At 32.8% G+C, this 19,133-nt stretch overlaps 1 protein-coding gene across 2 annotated transcripts; it reads right to left on the bottom strand.

The window, feature by feature from the left end:
• Positions 1-6,152: 6,152 nt before the first annotated feature.
• LOC127837482 (uncharacterized) lies at positions 6,153-18,346 on the bottom strand. 2 transcript variants are annotated; one of them, XM_052364613.1, is made up of 7 exons: positions 17,718-18,346; positions 11,032-11,400; positions 9,041-9,148; positions 8,640-8,762; positions 8,029-8,091; positions 7,137-7,164; positions 6,153-7,007 (listed from the first exon to the last, which is right to left on the bottom strand). In XM_052364613.1, the coding sequence occupies exons 2-7, from the start codon at positions 11,318-11,320 to the stop codon at positions 6,932-6,934; spliced, it is 687 nt and encodes a 228-aa protein (XP_052220573.1). In that variant the 5' UTR covers positions 11,321-11,400; positions 17,718-18,346; the 3' UTR covers positions 6,153-6,931. The 2 variants fall into 2 exon arrangements, with proteins under 2 accessions (XP_052220573.1, XP_052220572.1); XM_052364612.1 differs by lacking the exon at positions 17,718-18,346 and adding an exon at positions 12,528-12,666.
• Between the last annotated feature and the right edge of the window lie 787 nt (positions 18,347-19,133).

Below are 19,133 nucleotides of genomic sequence, written 5' to 3'. Positions count from 1 at the left end.
AGTGAAAACTAGACAATTTATACACAATGTTCGAATATATAATTAACGAGATTTTGTAAATGTTTATTGTACTTGTCATACATTGTAATCTATCCGACAATTTTTTTTATCAATTTCATGAAAACTTAATGCTCAGGGTATATTAGTCGTTATGAGTGCCTGTCTAATCCAGCAAACACAATCATTAAAGCTGCCATTTTTTTCTATGTCAGTGCACAATTCTTTTTAAACGGTTAATGCTACTATTTACATTCGATGAGCTTAAATCTGACTTGATGCTAAACTGAACAAATAAGATTAATCGATAGCTGATAAGTCTCGTGATGGAATGTAAATAAAGTGTACAATCGATGAATGACAAATGTGTATGTGTCCTACTGTATGTACTTACGAAACAAACCCACTGTAAATGTACACAAAGAAATGTGAATACTACTCTTATTAAATAAAGACAATTAATATAAAATTGAAGCAATGTCGATCATATCGAATTTAGACGTTGTTGACGTCTTCGTTTTCAGAGGAAAGCCAATCCTTAAAGTTTTGCCATTGTAATATATGTCCATATACCTTACACATTTGAATAACTTCATATTTACCAGTCTGAGCATACCTGTACAACTAAAACAGTACTATTTGTTCTGATGTAAATTGTGTTGTTTTGTGTTTTCACCACTAGATACGTCTTTATCAGCCAGGAGCTAATAATACATGTGTCGTTATGAAATTAATAAAACAAGTTCAATAATGCTACATACACTTTGTATTTCCCTATTATCGTATTGCCACATCTAATATAGGTATAACTTACTTACCTTAAGTAAACAGCTTTCAATCTTCAAAAGGTTGCGATAATATCTCGCATGGTTCGGACTCTACAGTTTCAATACAGCCCAGTTATAACCAGAATAAATACATATAAAATATCTGCAATATTACCAAAATATTATTTCTCTAAAAACAAGTATTGCCCGTAAACACCACCGAGCACAAACATATATGGTATGTAATAATACCTATATAACTTGCATTAACATGTCAGACTGTTATATTACCTTTCATACAACAAGTCATATAAGGTTGTATTTGTTTTCAAACAAATTAAATAAAGCATGGATTTCCACTTCCTTATTCGCCGTATACTTGGATTTGCTCGTCCACATTCGACGGATGGAACAGGAGATTGTCCTTCTGTTTTATTGTTTGTTTTTACGTCGGTTGACAATAAAACCGAGTGATACGTCAAACCAATATTAATTTACAGAGGTTTTCTTTAATTATCAAATGACAATCACAGAGATAACTTACATGAAAAGGCGTTTTTTGTGTCCTCCAATTACGCGCTCTAGTGTTCGTTTATTTTAAACAATATGTACAGTACAAAGCAATCACTTAGTTTATCGGTGATAATTTTGGGTGAGTGATTAACATCATGTTAGAGAGAAAAGTAGATGGTTTTGCCATGGATTAGATAGACAATATATCAGCATACCAGATCATAGACAATTATGTCAAATATACTTGCCACAAAATATCGATGAATATCAACATGGTATCCTATATTTTATTTCGATATCAAATCTGAATAAGGATAAATATCAGTAATGGTAAATAGTGGTAGGCAAAGCGCATATCATGTGTGACCTATTTACGACATAACCTGCTCTTTAATTTATTTTGAATATATCAAGCCTTTTTAAAATGGCCAACTTGAAAAAACCTTGCACATGTAAATTGTTCAATTTGAATACTGAATATTAAAAATGGTATTTTAAGATCTTCAATTTAACACACATTGAGTGAGTTGTTTAATTCAAGATGGCTGCCAGTTGTAACTGTGTTTTCAACTGTATCAACAACACAATAGTTTACACACAATTACTCGTTTTAATTGTTAAATAAGAGACCTAACCTAGCTGTCAACCAAACATACCTGACAAAATGAGCAGCTTAAATGTTAATCTGTTTTTACCAAGATTACCGACAATAATTCCGTTTCAATTTAGCGACGCATAATTCCTTGTATGTAAAATGAAATTTATATAGTTGCAGGGGCGTCGGGAGCAAATTGCCATTGGAGCGGCGGAGGGGGTGGGTATGGAAGGGGGTATTCTCCTCCCGTTGGTGGGGGTCCGGGGGGCCTCCCCCTGATTTTTTTTCAAATTGTACCATCAAATGGCGCATTTTGGTAGGTTTTTATACCTGATACCTGACCTTATACACGTTTATTGCAGGCATATTCTGAATGACAAAAGTTGAGACAGACAGACAGACGATAGAGAAGTGATCTCTATATGTCGCAGTTTGTACTTTGTAGCAGGCGATACAACAATAGGGATCATGCAACGTCAATACTGATAAAACATATGCTAAAAGTCAAATTAAGAAGCTAATATTAAGTTTTATTTGATGTATTTGTAAAAAATGTATGTACAGTAACAATATTACCTTATCGCATGAAACATACAACTATAATATCACAGGACAATCAAATGTGAACGCTATTGCAATCAATTATAGTAATTTGTTTATATAGTTGTTTTTTAATTTTCACACTGACCGGCAACCATACAGGTACCACAATGTCATTTTTACATTGAATACTGAACACTGGCCGGTAACCATATAGGTACCACAAGATCATCACACTTAAAATTTTCCAAATGTAGACATCCGTGTTTCATACCGACAATTTACGATTCCCAGGTTTAATTACTCAAGAATAAAGGGATTATCGTTATAAAAGAGACCGATCAATTAACAACATTATTGACACGTACATTACCGCGGGCGGGTTATGACAATCAACAATACACGTGTCATAACCGCGAAAGCGTGATAACCATACTTCGTGGTAAAGATATTTTTTAATAAACGGGTATTGAAATGAAAAAAAAAATGAAAAAAGGTCTTTGCCGAAATTTCATTTTTGCCGAAAATATTGTGGCGGCGGCCGCCGCCCCTGCTGCCACTGCCGACCCTGCCGCCCCTGCCGCCCCTGCCGCCCCTGCTGACCCTGCCGCCCCTGCCGCCCCTGCCTCCCCATCTCCGGGGCCTCTGCTTTAAAATATTGCTGTGTAACTTTGTTTAATTGTTCAATCAATGATACGTCATATTCTCAAATTTTCTTACGTTTGTTTTGAACATTTTTTGTTAAAAAGACGAGTTAGAATCGAGATTTTTTTTAGAGAGATGACAACACGTGTGTGCTTATATTCTCTATAATTTACTTGTTACACCTTATTTACTATCATATACACGTATATAATGCATTAATATTTATATTTACAAACCAAAAAAGTTTTGCTTGATCAAAATTACGTTAACAATCTTGACATTAAAAAATAAATGACTCATAAAAATTCTTACGCGTATTCTCCTTCCATTTAAATTTTTCTTTCGAGTTACGCGTTATTCGTTTTCCGTCTAGTATTAGTCAAACTATTATTTGTTTTCATACACTTGTTCGTCAAAAGATTTACAAACCAAAATGGGACATAAACATGCATGTGTGTTTATGAAATAAACACAGTATTAATTCCCTTTGTCCAAGTGTTCTTTATGAGGATCATAATAGTCAAGTAATTTTTAATGCATGCAACTGGCAAGCAAATGTCGCATGTTATGCGACCTCAAATGTACACCCTATCGCAATACTTAAAACTATGTAGTTAAGTATGCCAAGGTATCGATGTTTATTGAAAGCAAATATATCTTTACCTGTAAACCAGCATTATTCAAACGATATTTGTTTTTGACAATGCGCAACTTTAAAAGCGTTAACTCGTTTTACTTGTAACGATTCGATGCACAAAGTTATAGTTTAACGTAATTCAATCTGTTTACATATTTTTCGAATACATTTTAATTACTTTTTTACTTAACAGGCGTGGGGCTAAAATTACATTTACAAGGTCAAATTTGATACTTAGCATGCACAAATTCCCGTTCACACTCGATTACATCTAGATTACATTCGGTTATAATAATGTGAGATTTTTACTTTAGCACTTAATGTACTGATAATATGTTTGTATATTTATGAATATAACGTACCGATAACATTTAGAGCGTGAGGGCCTGAACGTATAGTGTTTTATTTATTTGTTCGATTTTTCGAAGGCTGACTGTACTTGACGCGCAACTTCGCAACAGGAAGAAAAAATTGAATGTCAAATATTTGCGATTGATTAGTAACCCGTGCAGACTTATCTGATATGGTGTGATTTACTGTCATGTTTTAAACTTGATCGTGAAAAAGCAATAACTGTGATTACAATTCTAATTATAAGTGTTTACTCCGTGTTGAAAGACTAAGTTGGTGGTTAATTGATGAATAATGTTAATGTCTTGTGTTTATAAATTTGTCGTTTACATCGATCACACAATATGCATGAACGTCCGACCAAGGAACATCACAAGGAAGATTAAGGCCTTGGGTATTTAAGTACATGTACCAGTTATAACTTTTTCAGCCATTTTATCAGACGTTTGTTACAAATAATAATTGAAAATAATAATTTTTAATAATAATTAAAATTGGATAGCTGTTCATAGCACTAAGCATGTTGTTTATCAATCATCACATATTTAAAACATACCATCAAAATATACTCGATAGCGTATGTTTATAATTAAAGTCATAATGTGCATTCAATGTTATGCAAACAACTCACTAGGACTTGTATTGCAACAATTTTAAAATTGAATTTCTCAAATAACGGCTAATATATAAACTTTCACTTTCAGGAGGTGTTCCTTAGATGCCACGCCCGGTAAACCAGCAAATGAATCTCCAATCGGGATACGCTTAACATCATAAGTTTTTCTTTCGGTAATACATTAATTGACATGAAAACTGTCAAAATGGAGCCTAAAGAGGTGAGCTGTTTTAATTGTTGACATATATGCTCTACTTGGAGACCTTTTCTCCCAAAACGCTCAAGGTTATTCGACCACAGACTTATTATTAAATGTATTTAAATGGTAAACGATGACAAAATGGAATCGATGTCCGACGGTTACGAGTAAAAATTTTGATGAAAATGTGCAATGCTACCCACATTGTCTATCTAGGTCAGAACTAGGAAAGCGATTTCGGGACGGATTCAATATAATCTATATTAAGTACAAACTACCATAAATAGTGTGTGTGCGGTCTAATAGAATTGAGCTATTGGGAAAAAAGCTCTCCAAGTAGAGCATATATGTAAAAAATTCCAAACGACTCACTTCTTTAAGCTCCATTTCGACAGTTTTCCTGGCCATTTATGTATCCCCGTATGTGCAACTTATACTTTTAAGCGTATCTCTATTGGGGATTCATAAGTTGCTTAATCGGATTTCGGATGCGTCCGTATCACGAGTGTGGTTGAATCGTGCTGCACGTGCGAATATATTAATGCGAATACTTGACATCGGATCGCATATTTAATGTTTACATATATATATGTAAATATATATATATACAGTTGCAGTATGCCTAATTTATTAACCTGCGTTCATGTCTAAAGGGCAAAACAGCATTCAGTGTAAGTTTTATTTATAGGAGTAAGAGCTGATATGAGAATAAAGTAAGAAGTAAGTACAGTTTGATTTATATTTAGTTTTTGATTGAATTATATGGCTCACTATTTTTATTGCATGACGTGGATTACACAGAAGATTAATAGGAGTAAGAGCTTATAGGAGAATTAATTAAGAAGTAAGTACAGTTTGATTTATATTTAGTTTTTGATTGAATTTTATGGCTCACTATTTTTATTGCACGACGTGAATTACACAGAAGATTGTTTCAATACCACTCAGCTGCATCATTAGAAATCATTGTCACGTTGTTTTGCTTTTATAATTGCCGGTCAAAACGAGTTCGTGTCCTTAAAAAGACAGAACAATGCATGATGCTCATTCAAAGACTTCATACAAACAATACGTTAACATAAAAAAACAAATGCAAAGAAACCGCATACGAACAATGAACATAATTGTCTGATCATTTATAGAGAAAACCCATACATGAATCATTATATGTGATCCGTAAGGGAAATTTATAAGGACATATGAATACTGAATTGAGTCATACATATGATTCTTCAGAGATAGAATTTTTCTTTCAATGCGAAGCAACACGGAAACGTAATATGTTACGCATTTACACCGAACATTCTTTGTGGTTAATATAATCAACGTGAAACTCCAAATCTAGAAATGGTCAATATCAACAATTTCATAACATTAACATTACATCTGTAATACAGGCAGGTCATCATGTTAAAAAAGTAATTCAATTTCTCTACAAAAGTAGGTAAATCAGCCTGTATTCATAGATTTCCTTTGAATATATTTTATTTCCCAAAACACTTATGACATTGTTACTACTGTATACATTATTGATTTAAGACCGTTCTTGGGATAGTAATATATGCTATGATGGTGACAGACACACATAAATACAATTGATGTACAGAATATAAAACAGATACAATACTACGTTATGATTACCTAACGTTATTTTATTCGGGAAAAGAGAATTACAAATAAATATTAATATCACATATCGTTACTATAAATAGTAACAAAATGACGTCTATTTTTATTGCATTGATTGAATAATTGATGTGAATATTGTTTATATAATTAATATGTTTTTCATATTAGAAATAAACCGGACCTTCCTGAACCGGGCTTTTCTGTACCGGGCCGTTCTTGAGTTTGCTTTTTTGATACACAGCATTTCTGCCTTCTTGACCCTGAGTACGTATGTTTACCATTTTCAAATATTCGTTTAACACATGATTTGAGAACATCACTTTATTGTTTTACAACTGTCAGCAATGAAAGTCAAGAGACTTGTGAAGTTCATTTAAAAAAACAAACAAATAATCAGCTAAATTCTATGTCACATTGGCTGCCTAAACTATTTCCAGGAGTTTCAGATATCTTGAATCGTTTCGTAAAGAACCTCGTTTCTATGAACAAGTTGTTCATATCTCGCCGATGTTGATGATCTGTAAACACTGAAATTTATCGCAATATGAACAATTGAACAAGCTTTATTTGTGTTATAAGGATTATTTAGTTCAACTGGATCTTATTAAATACAAAATAAAATCATTTAAAAATATCGTCATTCCTACCTGTTTGCTTGCATCCGTTGAGCTGTACCTGCAATTGTTCAGTGTTACACGAATATTAAATATTTGTTACATCTAAATATCACATTTTTAAACCCGGGAATCTGAAACATATTGTAACATGTATGCACTACTTGGTGATGACGTGTATCGACTGCTACCGTTTTGTTTCAATTTTTTTAATGGCTGTAAAGATAATGTTTAAAACTACATGTACAATTTAACTTGGATTGTTTCTAATGGTATAGAATATACTCTATGACGTTAAGTATTATGTGTTACGTTGATTGCCATATGCACCTACAGAAATACGTTGATAAGCTTTTGCATAATTATGTACGTATGTGCGTATATCAGGATTATCGCGGAACAGATTGATAAAATGGAGGCGCATTCACGAATATTTATTAAGGAAAAATATATTCATATAGATATGTCTTAATCAAGCTTTACTGTTATAAATGTACTAAGAATGTGTACTATAAATATAAAGAGAGATTACTAAATGCAGAAAGTCCCATCAAACTAGTCAATACATGTTCTATTATTTAAATGAAACACCCGTTATTTTTTTTTACTCTTTAACGTTTTTATTAACAGTCTGTTGCATTCAAGTGCTACTTGATTATTTAGTTTCATTAGCATTTCCAAAACACTTTTAAGGCATTTAATATTTATCTTTAGTTTATACATGAACGGTTTAATGAAGTAAAGTCGACTGTAAATATATTTTCTCGTATGCTTTTCGCTATTTTTCCACACGTTTTATACCTTATACTTTGAACTCTTTTATAGAAGAAGAATTATTTAAGAAATATAATAACCCATTCGTGGAACTAAGCCCCTCTTCAATGGCAATTATACTCAAAATAATACAAGCCGTTGCTAAGCATACCCGTCAAATCTTGAAGCATGCAGTTTTCGGTGTTGACACGTTCACTGGAGGGTTGTCGTTTGCCTTAAAAGTAAAAAATAAATACTGCAATAGTGAAATAATTAAATCTTAAAAACAAATCTGTTTTTAGCGCACTGTTAATATTTTACGACTTAACTTGGGCAAATGAAATACCTTAAACAACACTTTAAACATAATTCATTTTAACAATTTGTCAGGGAAATTTAATTTAATTACCACAACATAGCTACCACACATGATAAAGCAATACTGCTCGCGCAGCTGGAGTTTCACTTATTTATATTCAATACAAAATAAATTCTTACTTATCATTTTTTAAACGTTGTCATTTTCTACTTTATGAAACATTGTTAATGCAATTAAAAATATTTATGTAAACTTAGAAAATACCGTTCGTGCTAAAACAGTAACTATATAAACTCAGAACGTGTCTTTATTATAACAAAAACTGTTCTTTTTTATTATTAATGGAGACATATGTATCTTTTGTAATAATAACTGAAGTTCTGTTTTATAAAAATTACGTATCCCTATAAATAATTAATGTTGCAACAGAAGCAAAAGACTGAACTACGTATATGTTGGCTTACCATGTTTCCTCTGATTACAAAGCAACGTGGCAACCACACCAATTGCAATTCCAACACCTACACATCCAGCAGCTATGCTTAACAAAATATATTCTCTCCAAGCATACTTCTCCGCTTCAGGCCCTGTTTTTTAATAAATAAAATCATAAATGTGTTCTACTTGTCATTGGAAAAGGTGACAACACATAAAAACACATAATTACAATTTATTTTTATTTATTTTTCAACGTACTACTTACATGCATTTTAAATTAATTTATTGCCATAACATGTGGGAAAAGCACAACATTATTATCTTAAAAATAGGCGCTATATAACATTTAACAATAAAACGCATTATTCTATATGTATTTAAACCACACTTTCAAAATTTCAGATTTAGTGTCAATCAAACTACATACGTGTAGTTTGGTTAGAAACGTCAAATGAGTGGGATGTTTCTATGAAAGTAGTGTTGGCTTTAGTCACCTCTAAGCTGTCAATAGTGGAGGTTGTGGCGTTGGCTTTCTCTTCAACAATAAGAAATATGAACAAAATGAAATCTTACAACAAAATACAAGGCGATGAAACATATAATCTCTTAAAGAATCATACAAGTTTAACATTATTATTACATATGTTTCTTTATAAAATCTGACATAATTTTAGTATCTGTATTAATGTGCTCAACTAATCTAAGTAGATGATCTTTTCTTTTAATTTATTATCTTGACAAGTGAACTTAATTCATGATATTGCCTGTAAAACTGATACTTTTCAACTAAGATTTTCGAGGCTACCAGCGATATTAAAGGTGTTATTCAGGTATAATTATTATTAAATAACTGAACACAAAATTAAACAGACGCCGAGAAAAATTCATGAATTGTGAGACCTCGAAATACGAGCGTTCTGGTCGCATATGTGTATATGTTTCTATAATGTTTGCCAAATGCATAGCTTGTAAGTATTTTGTTAGTAATAAGAAATAATGATACAAAATAATCATATTTATCAATTATCGTCATTCAAACGTCCAACAAATTCACATTTATAATTGATAAATTTGACAAGTTTCAACAATACAAGTTGATAATATAATTAGCATATATAAATTGTTCAGACTTTTAAGTTGACTTTGGAGTAAATGAATACACTAACGTATATTAATTGCAATAAAAATCTTGGTGCATTTTGAAAGAGTTTCATATTATTATTGTTTATACCTAGATGTTTGCTTATAAATACATGTTGCTAGAAATATTAATATGTATTTATTTAATATTGATAACATTGATTTTAAATTAAATATAAAGCAAGTTACTTGTAGGTTACAAGCCTAGCTGTGTAAAATGCTTTGCGATTGCTTCATGCTTAGAGCAATTACAAAGCGCATATGTATGGTATTCAAACTCTTCTTCAAAAGTAACGCATTTATAATTGGATTCGAGAAAGACTCGGACCAGTTGTTTTACTTATCTATTGATCCGATATTTGCGCATGTGTTTTGATACCTCAAAAAACGGGAAAGTTTGGCATTTGTGTTGCTGGTAATTGATAGACAAGTCGCAAACTGCATATGTAAAGTGTGTTTTGATGTTTTTCTGAGTTAAGAACGAACACCACAAAAATATGTTTATTATCGTCAATGACTTCGACAGTGGCTTAATAGCACACATATAATAGGAAAAAAATGCTTGTAAACGCTGTTTTCGGACGTAAATACCGCGATCGACATTGGTTGCGAATGCGCGCAACGCCGCAACGCGAGTTAAGAAGAGATAAATCGCTTATTTTTGTTTTCATAGCAATTGAACGTGGTTATTACTATTATATCCAGCGTAAGATTGTTTTACTTTTAGAATTAATTTCAATTATCTTGCTATTTTTTGAGATTATACTATGTTTTTGTATGAATTAAGTGCAGACATGAAACTTTATCACAGAATAAATGATATAACGTAATTTCCTATTTCACAATTTGTTCGATCAAACAGGAAAATATTTGAAAAAAATCACTGCATACAATTGACTCATTCGTTTACCAGACAGTAGCTAAACAAAACACAAAGAAACACATAGGGTTTCATGAAATGACAGTATGTTCCATGTGAAACAAGAAAACAGTACTGAAATAGCCAATAGAAAAAAATGAATCATATAATTATAGGAGCATTAACAACAAAGGCCGCCGTGTCTGTCATAAATCAAGGCGATGGACTAAAATCACGTCGTGCGATTTCGCAAAAACAAATTAAACATGAAGCATTAATGAAATATATATTATATATATAATTCGAAGTCTTAAAGGCAAATGCATACACATTTCTGGTGATATTCCATTTAGTCTTTTTTAAAAGGTTAGAATTGTCGTAATCAATTTATTCATTCTATTTATGCTGGTGATACCTACCAGTTACTAACAAGGTAACCGATTCGCTGCCTTTCCATTTGTCAAATATTTTAAGCTCACAAATCCACTTGGTGCTGTTCCAATCACTGGACTTTATATTCAAGATGGTCAATTTAAATACACCGCTTCCGCATTCGAACCTGTATATGCTTTCATTTCCAAACATCTTGTTACACCCCGAATTAGAGGCGTACAGCATGTATAACTGCGGTATTATTTTGTCATTTCCTGGATATGTTGTGCTCCATGTACAAGACACGTTCATGTCCGCGACAGTTCCATAATACATACAAGCAAATGTCACGTTGTCTCCCTCAGTAACTAGGATCTTGCCTCCAGGGGATATAAAGGGCGTGAGTTCTCTTGACGCTGAAGTAAATGTATTTTGGAAAATACTTTTTAACCATACACTTGGAGACTTTCTAAAGCAATACGTTTCAAACTTGAACATTTAAGTCATCAGTTAAGATTTCGATTAAATTTTTTACATGTGATCATTTGATTAATTTCTGAGCAAGCTCACGGTGAAATCATTCATCCTTGACGATCGGACGCTTAAGCAAGTGGGATATCTATGGTTACATATGCTTCACGTGAACATGGTAAAAAACAATATGATTCTAACTTTACTTATATTTTATCATTTTAGGTGGGTTCATACATCATGATAACATTAAACTAGTCTTAAAAATGTATGTCTCATATGAATATTTAAGAGCGAAACCGCACATTTAAGCATTATGCAAGTTACTTGCAAGTGTATTGGAGACTTTAATAACGCAACACTTTTAAAACTTAAATATCTTTGTTATTCAAAATTTTAAATGTGATCTATTGACTACAGTTGGTGCAAGCAAACGATCCAATCATTCAGCCATGATGATCGGACATTTTATCAAGTGGGATGGGTCGCTGCCAATTTGCCAAAATGCGCGGTTGCGCTCCTGAATATTCAAAATAGCCATGCATATGTTTTATTAATTGTAAGTTTTCATGGTGTAAGAACCCACCTTAAATGATGAAATTGAAATAAATTTATAATAATATTCGTTTCACCATTTTCAAGTGCAAAAAGACGAAACTATACATACCCACGTGCTAAAGCACCTAGTCTAAACGGACGAATGATGTTATGTGAACTTGCTCAGAATGTACCCAAATGATCGCAATTGAGAATTAAAGTCATAATTTAATCATAAGAGAGATGTACATGTTTGAAAAGTGTTGCGTTAGAAAAGTCTCCAAGTGTATTTATAATTCGTATAAAATGTGAATGCGCTTAGCATGTTATCTCCAATGTTACGTTGTGCTTTTACAATATAAAGAAGTGAAACTCCAGCTGCTGGAGCAGTATAAATTTTCATTAAAAACAATTAGTTGGTCCTTTATTTAAGGCAAGTGACTGATTGCCAAAACAGTACAAAACAGCACAATACAGCACAATACAAACCAACATAAACACAAAAGTCTAACCAAGAACAATATTTTATTGTTACCTGTATGCGCACCACAAACCATAACATATGTCCAAATATAGAAGGGCAACATTATTCCATTGAATATTCCAACAAATCCACAGTGGTCACATCGGCTTTAAATGTTGGTTACTGTGGCGTTTGTATGTTGTTATCTACTGCATTTACAGTGCGGAAATTAATTGCATTGATAATTCAATATTATGCAGAATTGAACAATTGTGATTGACCTTTCGATAACTAAAGATGAATGCAAATAACAGCGCATCAGTTTCGTCGGCATTTTATTACATTAACATTATGTAATATTTTGCGAAATGAAACTACCAACATTTTAAATTACAACCAGTTTAATTATGTTGAAATGTCATTATACAATTTATGCACAAGTAAACCTAATAAATAGTAAATACATCCATATCTTAAGGATAATATTATACATGTAGACCATAGTCATAAGTATTTGAAACGGTCATCACTTTCTTAAAGGACCGAGCAATTCAAATATGGACATCCAAAATACGCCATTGCCCGCTTAACACATTACGCTAACGCTTTATTGTTTTTCGATGTTGACACTGCATGTATTTTAATTTTCAAAACTCACTTTTTATATGAAACTCATGTAGAAGCGGCAACGTGTCGTGAGTTTTAATTGCTTTGAGAGTTAAATAAGTTACGTCAATGTATGTGCTCTTGGCGTAATTGGTTATTCACGCCTTGATACACACGATGAGAATGTTTCGAAGTATATAAGCACTAGAAAATCCCATGATAGCCTTATCACATAATAGGCAGATGTATGGCAGCCACCAGCCACACCCGTCAATGGACCATAGCCTTCTGCAGCCTTGTTTAATTGTTAGCGACATTAAATACAGTGACATTTAATACTGCCTAGACATGTTGAAATTTAAGATTGCCTATTCACTTGATGAATACTAAAGCACTATAATTCTGAAAAATATCACGTATTTGAAATGTATATATTTACATGGCATTACGAAAAGGCATATCATTAATTCAAAAGGACATGTAGGACAAATTGCGTTATCAGAATCGAGTGTTGTCACACACTTTGGTAAATACTATCAGTGCTTACATTACAATACCAAATGCAAACTTTTTTGGACAAATTAAGATTCATCAATGCAACTTTACTGTTGCCTAAAATTTAAACTGTTATATTGTATATTTGTTATATTAATGTTTTGTAAAACATAATACCAAAATCAAACTTGAGTTAAAAAAAGCGGAAAAAGAAGTATCATTTTAAAATGGATGTTTTTAATTTGTGTACTGAAGTAAGTGTACACACATAGGGTAAATTGCACTTTATGAATAATATTACAAGAAAATGTGTTTATATGGTATCGTTGATTGTAATGTCCATTATACTTATGATAGTTTAGTATTTTACTCGCTGGAAAATTCAAACCGATTTTCGTCTGATTTTACAATTGGATTTAAACTGTTTTGAGTTGTAACTGAGACTTTAGCACTTATATCTCGCAAGTTTATATGGTGAACGCCGCAAAACAAATCTGATAAAATGAGTGCTGATTTGTTTAGTTTGTTTGCCGCAAACTGATTTAATTCTTTAAGATCACACAATTTGATATTTTATAATTCAGTTGTAATGTTTATACATGTACAATCTATATCTATTATGTATTTAATATAAAATAACAACGATTTCCATAGACATTGATTACATGAAATGGCATTCTTTATTAGAATGTACCATATGTTTTTGACTGGTATACACAAGTTGCTATGTGTTGATGACACTGTGACAAATTATGCAAAAAACGTAACTTTTTGAAGATTTCTAAAATGTGCCAAACGAAAAAAGCACAATGGTGTATTGTTAAAAATAGACTTTTATTTGGCAGAAATCTGCGAAACATACCATTTAAAAAAATATATTCCAGCGCCGCTAGTCTCAGTTAACTAGTTATCATGTTTATGTTGTAGCTTTCATACATTGTCTATACTGTGACTAGCCGTTTGCCACAAGTGTCGGTACTGTATCGTTTAAATTGCCATCAGAACTGCTGATAAATATATATGCTGTCTCATGGGAATTGTCTAGATTCTAAGGGAAATAATGCCTTATAATGCCTTATAACAGCAGAAGCATTCCGGTTGCTGGTTCTCTATGTGATGTCTTCTCGTTCATATCGTCTCTCCTCTGCTCTATGACTCTTTTGTTCTTTCATCCGTTGAATCGTGGTTTAATGTTGTGGTGTGTGTTATTCGATTTGTCCGTTGTGAAACAAACCTTCGGAATTTTGTTAATCATTTACTCACGCCAATCGATCGGACATTTTGATCATTACTGATCTCCGAGCATACCCTTTTCGCATTAATAATTTGCGTTCGTAGGTCACTGGGTAATAACCAGCTGAATAGATGTGCTGTGTGTAGTTAGATAGATAGAGAGATAGATTTATTTCGATAATGAGCAACATAACATAATACAACAACACATACATACATTAAAATTTAACAACATTAAAAATATGTTATTAATGAAATGTCGTGTGATGAACCATGTCAGTAAGCATCACTATCAAAGATGACACAATAAAGAGATGATAATTTCTTGTTTCCATTGTGGTCATTTCTTATGATGGTCTGACATAGAGAGGTATGGACCATGAAAAAAAATTAAATGATAATTACAATATAAAAGAACAAAATATAGTTTAAAATATTACTAAATTATGCTGTTGTTCAATTGATTATGAAAATGTAACAAGATAAAAAGGAAGACCTTATAGTAATTGATCTATAGAGTTATCTCAGGCTAAAAGCACCAGAGGGGGTAATCATGTGATAGTCAAGATGGCGACGTCCACGCCGAAACAGTTATTTTTCGCCGTTTTATACCCTTTCTTACTCTTGTTTAATTTTTAAACGTCACTCACTTTCCAGCCATATCAGTAAAAAAGTGATTAGCGTTTATTTCGTATTTAAATTCGCTTTGTATCTCGACTTTACTCCCCGCAAATTTTCTTAGTGGAGCCCTAATTAGGTCATCCCGTTAAGAAATTTCGCAAAGAGTAAAGTCGAGATATAGAGCGAATATTACTATGAAATAAACGCCAGTAACTTTCTTGCTAATGTGTCTGGAAAGTGGGTGGAATTTAAAAAAATAAAACAAGTTATTAAAGGGTATAAAACGACGATAAATACCGGCCTCGGCATGGACGTCGCCATCTTTATAATCACGTGATTACCCCCTCTGAGCAAAATTTTGAAAATAAAATAATATCACATTACTTTTGGGACTAGTTGGAGTTAAAAACAAATAAAATAAATAGGACAACAATCACAATTCTAAAAAGTGGTTCTTTACTGCTCCTTTAAAACTATTGAAAGTGGGAATACTCCTTACATGTGGAGGCAACATGTTCCATAACTTACACCATAGGTAAGCAAATGACTTTATCCGAAAACATTTAACCTTTTGAGGCACAAATGACCCATGTTCACTAGACCTAGTTCTATAAGAATGAACAGAATCCTGAGATACAAAGTTTTCACTTATGTAGCTTGGAGATAGGCCATGCTTTTCTTTGAATACATGATATTGTTTAATTTGTTCCACTCTTTTGGAAACCGATAACCAGTTTAAAGAAACAAATTGTTGGTTGCTGATATGAGACCTGGGTTCTAGATTGAGTACAAATCTGACCAATTTAAACCTGGAGCTTATCCAACCAATATATACGTCACGTGACTCGCTCAACTGACCAGCACATCGCTGATGAAGACTATGTGATATAGTCGAAATATCCGAGTAAGCAAATATTGCTCTGAGTTATGGAATTTATTGACTCAAATGATTAATCCAGAGCAGGAGAACAACCTTCATAGCTGTATAATATTTCTTTTTCATTGACATAGGATTAAATTTGGTCATATACAACCCTTTCGAAAACCTTAGATATGATACTGAGTATGGACACAGGGCGATATATGCCAACATCACATTTATCATTTTTCTAAAAATGGGGATAACTCTTGCTGGAAATACCCCTTTGATTAAGGACAAATTAATGATATGAGTAAGTGGACAGTTTATAATAGTTACAGGGAAAACCGTCCAACCCAGTAGATTTATTAATACTCAAATTATTTCAATATTTCAAAATTTAATTATCTGACATAACTAAAAAAGAGAAATTATTGTGACTTATACCTTTCTGTGAGTAAAAACTAAACACAAAATTTATTCCATACCTATAAATAGCTTTTGAAAACCTGTCAACCAGTTTAGATGCAACTGTTGTATAAAAATAATAACATTCTCTGATACCTTTTTCCTTATCAAAACATAGTTCATAACTATCATCCGATTTCAAGCCTATGTCAGAACAAGAGGATGATTTAGTCTTTTTGGAAGGCATACCAAGATTCTTCAGTGCACTCCAGAGAGACTTAGAATCAGTTATTATTTGCGTTGTGTATCATATACTGAGTTTTATTTCTCAAATTTCTAAAATTCTCTCAGGTTGCAATAGACCTGTCTGTCTTATATACATGATAAGATTTATAACGTTCATTAATACTCTGGAAGATTTCTTGTGTCATCCATGGCTCAGTACGTTGCTTAACTCTAACCTGTTTGACAGGAGCAATGTTATCAATAGCTGACATAAATATAGATTTAAATGACACCCAAGCATTTGAAACGTTATCACATAACATCACCGAGCTCCAATCTGCATTTAACAAAGTATACTCAAAATCGTCTTTATTATATTCTTTTAAACAACGCATTTTGACAGTATTATGTAAACCTATAAAAGTTTTACTAACTTTCTTAGAACAATATGTCACTTAATGATCACTTACACATACGGAATATTATGCTAGTCAATTGTTCCAAGAGTTTGTATCACTCAAGTGGCTTGTGTAATGACGTATCACACGAAAGGCGGAGCCTCGATTGTGATGCGAAATAGCACAGGCCACGAGAGTGATACAAACTCTTGGAACAATTGACTAGCGTAATATTCCTTTTATAATATACAACAACTAACGAAAACAGTAAACACTTGTATTGTTTACGTTAACAAAACTGACAAAACAATGACTAAAACGGTACGCCATAGCTTTTAAGACGCGTGTGAATACAGTTTATGTAAATTAACGTGCAAACATTCGAACCGGGAAAACACAGGTTTCCGACACGCTTACCTTAATGCCATCGTTAATCCAATGTTTATAACAATTAAGTTGACAACTTTAATCCGATGTTTTAAACAAAAACGTTGAAACGATATGCACTTCCACTCCTATTCTTCCATGTCTTTATCGAAACTTAGTTTAAACCACACTATTTTATTGTATTCCTATCGAAATCAACAATTAAGCATAATAAACACACACTCCAAAATACGTTTTGAATTCGTTCTATGTTTTTAACAAATAGTTTACTGTTAAAAAACACCACATCCGACAGGTCCTTATATTGCAGAGAGTTTAGATGAAACTATTGTGTTTCGTCACAGAAATGACGTAACACGATGTACTACGTAGTACATTTCGTAATATAAAATATTTATATTTTCGGTGCGCGGAAAGTGACGTCATTAAATAGGTCGAAGTAGTCCGGCTAGTATGGTAATACGGAATTGGAAACAGCGAGTAGCGTAATACGGAAATTTTTATTTCAACGATTGATACAACCTGTATTTTGTTAAAAGCATTAAACAGGTATATAATAAATGTATCTATCACGCCAGACTGTATAATATTATCACTGTCAGACACTAGAATCAAATCAATTATTGTACAGTAAAACTGCGATAAATCGAGGAAGCACGGGACTGTCTCGGTTGATGATGCTCAATTTCTGACCGCAAACGCTTTATATACATGTAAGACGGTGCTAGAGAAAAAACGGCTTTGTAAAAATCGCTTAAGGTTACAGTAGAATAAACAAAACAACAAGGGTGATCGTAAATTCGTTTAATTAACTCAACATACACACAAAACACATATATAATAACAAAAATTACATCAATATTCAATGTACACGTAGCATATTCAAAAAGCACACAAGGTACGTACATGCGCATGAAAAAAACAAACTAAAAACAACATTATCTGTACACACTTTGTATTTTATGTTCATTCAGTCAGACTCTTGTTGCGCAAAGTCTAGGATTAAAGATTTTCGCAACCCATTTGCTTCCCGGAAACTGATGGCGGAAGACGTTTCACGACAGCGAGCAGAGCATCTGTAGTTCCCGGTCTGTGTAAGGCGTTGCTTGAAAGAATCGGCGTACTACATCTCGCGCTTCGGTGGCAATTTGCAGTGTTTCTCAAAGGATGACACTTTGCAGTGGTTCTCAAACTGCAACTAACTTCACACCTAATCGAGCGTCTTTTGTCTGCTTGATTGCGCTGTTTTCACAACTCGAAAATTTTACGCACCGACCAGACGAGAAAGTTTCCTCGAATAATTGCCAGTTAATAAGGTGTGAAATGCCTTTCAGTTACCGGCACACATCCTCGAGTTACCGAAAATCGCATGTTTGAGTTATTGCGGGTATTTTTATATAGAAATTAAAGAAAAATGCTACGGGCTTCCTTTAATGCTCGAGTAAT

Source organism: Dreissena polymorpha, chromosome 7 (assembly GCF_020536995.1).
Source record: "Dreissena polymorpha isolate Duluth1 chromosome 7, UMN_Dpol_1.0, whole genome shotgun sequence".
Classification (NCBI taxonomy): domain Eukaryota; kingdom Metazoa; phylum Mollusca; class Bivalvia; order Myida; family Dreissenidae; genus Dreissena; species Dreissena polymorpha.
This window is presented reverse-complemented; position numbering and strand designations above follow the sequence as displayed.

Coding starts and splice junctions, on each gene's coding strand:
- LOC127837482 (XM_052364612.1), bottom strand. CDS start 12,579: ATGTTGCCCTTCTATATTTGGACATATGTTATGGTTTGTGGTGCGCAT. Junction 8,763..9,040: donor CGTTTCTAACCAAACTACAC/GTATGTAGTTTG, acceptor ATTAAAAAACAG/GGCCTGAAGCGGAGAAGTAT. Junction 7,008..7,136: donor CAACGGATGCAAGCAAACAG/GTAGGAATGACG, acceptor CAGTGTTTACAG/ATCATCAACATCGGCGAGAT.